The following is a 5,141-nucleotide window of genomic DNA, read 5'->3' as shown; positions in this document are numbered from 1 at the left end:
TATTCCACCATGGGTCTCCTTTTTCTCTATTGATGCTCGTTCAGTTCCCCATTGGTAATGGTTTTGGGCCATATCCTCAATTAGGTCACAAGCTTCCGGGTAAGGTTTGTTCATCAGCGTGCCACCAACGGCAGCGTCGATGCTCATCTTGGTGTTATAATGGAGTCCATTGTAGAAGGTATTAACGATCAGCCATTGTTCTAGGCCATGGTGTGGACAGACTCTTAATAGCTTTTTATATCTCTCCCAGGCTTCAAAGAGTGATTCTCCTTGGTTTTGAGTAAATCTAGTTATTTGGTTTCGAAGAACAACAGTCTTACTAGGGGGAAACTATATAGCAAGGAATACTCTCTTAAGGTCTTCCCAGGTAGTTATTGAATTAGATGGAAGTGAATCTAACCATGAACGTGCTCTATCTCTGAGGGAGAAAGGAAATAATCTCAAACGGATTGCATCAGGTGAAGTGTCGTTGGATTTAAAAGTGTCGGCCAGTTATATAAAAACTTTAAATGTTGATTTGGGTTCTCAGTAGCGAGACCCGCGAATTGGTTCTGTTGCACTAATTGCAACAAAGACGGTTTTAGTTCGAAATTGTTGGCAGGAATGAGGGGGTTTACTATACTCGAACTAGGTTCCTTGTCAGAGGGTTGGGAAAATTCCTTAAGAGGTCTCCGGTCGCGATTCTCGGCCATAACTTTCTTAATTCAGATGAGTAAGAGGCGCGTACGAGTGTAACGTTCAGGTTCCGCTAAAGGATCTACTAAATTTTGGTAATACGGGTTCTTGACATTTACCGGCTAATAATGCCTTAGCCTAGACGGTGTAACAATAGGGTATGAAATTTTACGAAGTTGGTCCCCGGCAACGGCGCCAAAAACTTGATCGATGTATTCGCAAGTGCACGAATCACGTCAGAGTAATATAAAAGAATATCGATCCCAAAGAGACCAAATCGTCAATCTATCGATTACTATCGTTACGATGTTTATCTGAGGCGGTATAAAAGAGATATTGATGTTGCAAAATAATAGTAAATAAAGGAGGTAATAAATGCATTGTAGATAAAAACAGGTTTGAATGTATTTCACGTCAGTTAAACGATGTTTCGATTGTCTAAATAGAACTACTTATGGGGAAATATATCCTACTCTTGAAAAGAATCCATTTAACAAGAACTGTCGCTTTCACGTATTCAGAACCGAGTTTACCCTTAAATTAAGGCTTTTTATTGTCACTTATAAAAGGTGCGCACACTACGCCAAAAATGACTTTTAACAGCGCATCTTAGACAGCGCTTTTAAAAGAAAGCGCTGTCTAAGGTTAAAATTAAAATAAAACACGGAAAATGTTCCAAAAAAATAATGAAAGCGCTGTCTAAGGGGGGGTCTTAGACAGCGCTTTCTAAAAGCGCTGTCTAAGACCCCCCCTTAGACAGCGCTTTTAGAAAGCGCTTTTAAATATAGACCTTAGTCAGCGCTTTTGATAAAGCGCTGTCTAAAGTCTTTAAATTAAAAAAAAATTAAAACCAAAAGCGCTGTCTAAAGTCTTTATTCCCTCCATGTCACGAAAAAAAGTTATTCCCTCCCAAATCCTAAAAATCCTACATTCTTCTCCCAAACCCTCAATCAGAGCTTGCTTCTCTTTCTCCCAAATCCACTCCCCCTTCTTCCAACCCTCAATCAGAGCTTGTTTATCCTGTGTGAAAGATTCTTCCCCTAAACCCCATTATATGTGCGAAAATGGGATCCGAAGCTATGGTTCCAGAATGGGCATCGGAGCCTTGCATAATGGGAATCGACGAAGCCGGAAGAGGTCCCGTTCTTGGTCCTATGGTCTATGGCTGTTTATACTGTCCTCTCTCCTACAAGAAAACCCTAGCTACTTTGAGTTTCGCCGGTACTTTCTCAATCAACTTCATTCTCTTTTTTTTCTGATTATTTTATAATCAATTAAATTGGCACCAATGATATTTTGTGTTATTTAATCGTAAGTAAATATTTGGTTTTGGTTACAACCAATCTTCGACGGTGCCCCTAAGTAAGTAATTTTTCTTGTTTGGCATTACTGTATTTTAGTTTCATGAATCAAAAATCTTAAAGTTCTCTTCCAAACTCATTTTCAACATAAATAGGTTGGTGAGGATGAATTTGGATATATGCTTGCTGATATACTCAAGGAAAATAATGTAAACAACCAAGGGATGCGTTTTGACCCTGGTGCACGTACTGCCTTAGCATTTGTTACACTGAGGAGTGACGGAGAGCGAGAGTTCATGTTTTATCGTAATCCCAGTGCTGATATGCTGCTCCAAGAAGATGAACTAGACTTGGACTTAATCAGAAAGGTGAAAATTAAAACTTCAAAACATTGGTCGAGTCTATGTTCTTCCAACGTTTTCCACTTTAACTCTACCTAATTCATATATTATTGTTGTAAAATTCTTCTGTTATTTATTTCTGGCAGGCCAAGATCTTTCATTACGGGTCGATCAGTCTTATAACAGAACCATGCAAATCGGCACATATAGCCGCTGCAAAGGCAGCAAAAGATGCCGGCGTATTTCTGTCTTATGACCCTAACCTGCGGCTTCCTTTATGGCCTTCTGCAGATAGTGCTAGAGAAGGGATTCTGAGTATATGGGAGACTGCAGATATCATCAAGGTTCTTTTATTCTTTAGTTTCCATTTTCTTGTTCCGTTCCATTGTTTAGAATACGAATTACAGGGTTATGTCAATACCTTCTCTAACAAAACCAATCTGATAATTGTATTTTCAGATAAGTGAAGAAGAGATTTCATTTCTTACAAATGGTGAAAATCCATACGATGACGCCGTTGTACGAAAACTTTTCCATCCAAACCTCAAGCTACTGCTTGTTACTGAAGGTTCAGAAGGCTGCAGATATTACACCAAGATATGCCTTCCAAAAACCCTACTCCTTCCGGCCTCAATTAAGCAAAAGTAATTAATTATCTTTGTTATTAATCAATCTGCATTGTTTGACATCTATGTTTAAGAAATTAATTACTAACAAAAAAAATCATGCAGTGAAAAATTATTAGTTTGAAATTCTAATAACACTTATGCTTCTAGTTATAGTGTATTATCGACAAGACGACAACCATGATTTTAAACCTTTTCCATCTGCCATATTGCTATGAAGGATTTTAAGCTTGCCCATATCCATCATTAATAACATCTGTCCTATCTATTTCTTTGCAGGAGTTTAGTGGTAGAGTGAAGGGAATGAAGGTGGATGCAGTTGACACAACCGGAGCTGGTAACGCGTTTGTGGCCGGAATATTATCACAATTAGCTACAGATCTTTCATTACTTCACGTGAGCATTGTTTTTCTGTCTCAAAGAAGTGTTCAATTTAAAAAGTTTTCATTGCATTTTACTGTCTTAAAATTTTAGCTTACTATTTCTATGATATCTTCCTGGTTATTTTTATTCAATATACATTATTTTTTTCTTCTTTGTACATAACTTTCTAAACATCATGTGGTTTAAACTTGCAGAAAGAGGAACAACTGAGAGATTCTCTCAAGTTTGCCAATGCTTGTGGTGCATTGACTGTGACTGAGAGAGGTGCAATACCTGCATTGCCCACAAAAGAAACTGTTCTGAATGCCCTGCTTGAACCTGTATTGTAATTTCACATCCCCATATTTATTTTTCTTTGGTGAATTTTAAGAACTTATTTAGTTAATGCAGTAAATAAGGCCCAAGTGTTTTAATAATTTGGCATATGCTTTTAACCGAGGTAAAATCGGCTACTGAAAGAGAAAATTGAGGCTTTTGTAACTTTTATTGTTAAAGTACTTGGGTAGTAATGTTAAGCAGATAATTGAATTATTAGAGATGTAATGTAATGTATGATTTGTGCTTTTCAGGTTTATATTGATACGGTCGGAGATCCAGGGAAATATGAGGCAAAAATGTCTAAAAATTTCCCATCTATCAAATTTGTGGTTGCTAAGAAAGCTGATAGTCTTTATCCTGTTGTCAGTGGTGCAAGTATAGCTGCAAAGGTATTTAACTCTCTTCTAAAACTACATCAGTATACTATAATGTTTTATTGTTTACTTAAAATCTTTAATCCAACCTTTCAGGTTACGAGGGACCGAGCTGTAAGAGATTGGGTGCTCGATGAGACTGCTGATAATATACACAGGAACTTTGGTTCTGGATATCCTGCAGGTGAGAGTGTCATGAGTACATCGCATATGATATTGAGTATTATATTGATTTACATTGTAATTATAATAAATATGGTTTTGTTTCTTTGTTAATGTAGATCCCGCAACCAAGTCTTGGCTAGAAAATCACAAACATTCTATCTTCGGTTTTCCAACATTGGTTCGGTTTAGTTGGGGAACTTGCAGCACTTATTTTAAAAGTGGTGCTGAAGTTTTATGGTAAGCATGCTAAATGCTTTCTTAATCTTTACTGAAATCTGTGTATAGCTCGCTTCATAAACATGCTTCCTTCTATTACGACCTCTCCTTCCCCGGACGAGCTTCCTTCAACTTGTAAAAACTCTCCTTCAACTTTATTTGTTCTCTCTGTATGAATCTAACCCTTTCTTTTTCACAGGTCTTAAACCCTAACTATTAAAGACTTTGTTTGTTCAAAATTTCTCAAACCTCAAAGAATTTTTGAACCTTTCATTACTAGTAAGTTATTTTTTTCCATTCGGTAATGTTATTCCTAACAAAAAATGGTTATTTCTACTCTAGTTTCTTATTTAATAAATTTTTCTTCTTCTATTTTAAATTTTGCTCTACCTTGCTAATTGGTACTACTTTCCCTATTCTTTCCATGATATTTTCGTTTTGAATGCAGGGGATGAAACATAAAATGAGTGTTAAATTGGTTTTAAATTTGGGTGGTTAGAGGTTTTCATTATATAGAATGCCAAGATGAGAAGCTTTTGGTATTTCTTATGACATGATACTAATTTGTGTGTTCGACAAGGATCAAAATGGTTTCATCACTGCAGCTGAGCTCTGTCATGTTATGACAAATCTCAGCTAAAAGCTGAAATATGAAGAGGTTGACGAGATGATTCGCGAAGTTGATGTTGACGGTGATGGTCAGATCAACTATGAGGAGTTCGTTAGAGTCATGATGGCTTA

At 36.8% G+C, this 5,141-nt stretch overlaps 2 protein-coding genes and 1 non-coding gene across 3 annotated transcripts; all 3 read left to right on the top strand.

Annotated features, from left to right (window-relative positions):
* Nucleotides 1–202: 202 nt before the first annotated feature.
* Nucleotides 203–309, top strand: LOC127077077 (small nucleolar RNA R71). Its single transcript, XR_007787061.1, has one exon. It is a non-coding gene; the product is annotated as a small nucleolar RNA R71 (small nucleolar RNA).
* Nucleotides 310–2,116: 1,807 nt separating this feature from the next.
* On the top strand, nt 2,117–2,965 carry LOC127137296 (probable fructokinase-6, chloroplastic). The gene is made up of 3 exons (XM_051063766.1): nt 2,117–2,344; nt 2,464–2,661; nt 2,777–2,965. The coding sequence occupies exons 1-3, from the start codon at nt 2,156–2,158 to the stop codon at nt 2,963–2,965; spliced, it is 576 nt and encodes a 191-aa protein (XP_050919723.1). The 5' UTR covers nt 2,117–2,155.
* Nucleotides 2,966–3,777: 812 nt separating this feature from the next.
* LOC127075331 (ribonuclease H2 subunit A-like) lies at nt 3,778–4,921 on the top strand. Its single transcript, XM_051016822.1, has 5 exons — nt 3,778–4,034; nt 4,116–4,203; nt 4,301–4,421; nt 4,600–4,679; nt 4,849–4,921. Exons 1-4 carry the CDS (start codon nt 3,879–3,881, stop codon nt 4,604–4,606), a joined length of 372 nt encoding a protein of 123 aa, XP_050872779.1. The 5' UTR covers nt 3,778–3,878; the 3' UTR covers nt 4,607–4,679; nt 4,849–4,921.
* Nucleotides 4,922–5,141: the final 220 nt, after the last annotated feature.

Source organism: Lathyrus oleraceus, chromosome 4 (assembly GCF_024323335.1).
Source record: "Lathyrus oleraceus cultivar Zhongwan6 chromosome 4, CAAS_Psat_ZW6_1.0, whole genome shotgun sequence".
NCBI lineage: Eukaryota > Viridiplantae > Streptophyta > Magnoliopsida > Fabales > Fabaceae > Lathyrus > Lathyrus oleraceus.
Note: the sequence above shows the minus strand (reverse complement) of the source record. Positions and strands in the feature narration are given on the sequence as shown.

Coding starts and splice junctions, on each gene's coding strand:
- LOC127137296 (XM_051063766.1), top strand. CDS start 2,156: ATGCTTGCTGATATACTCAAGGAAAATAATGTAAACAACCAAGGGATG. Junction 2,345..2,463: donor ACTTGGACTTAATCAGAAAG/GTGAAAATTAAA, acceptor TATTTCTGGCAG/GCCAAGATCTTTCATTACGG. Junction 2,662..2,776: donor AGACTGCAGATATCATCAAG/GTTCTTTTATTC, acceptor TTGTATTTTCAG/ATAAGTGAAGAAGAGATTTC.
- LOC127075331 (XM_051016822.1), top strand. CDS start 3,879: ATGATTTGTGCTTTTCAGGTTTATATTGATACGGTCGGAGATCCAGGG. Junction 4,035..4,115: donor GTGCAAGTATAGCTGCAAAG/GTATTTAACTCT, acceptor CCAACCTTTCAG/GTTACGAGGGACCGAGCTGT. Junction 4,204..4,300: donor TGGTTCTGGATATCCTGCAG/GTGAGAGTGTCA, acceptor TTGTTAATGTAG/ATCCCGCAACCAAGTCTTGG.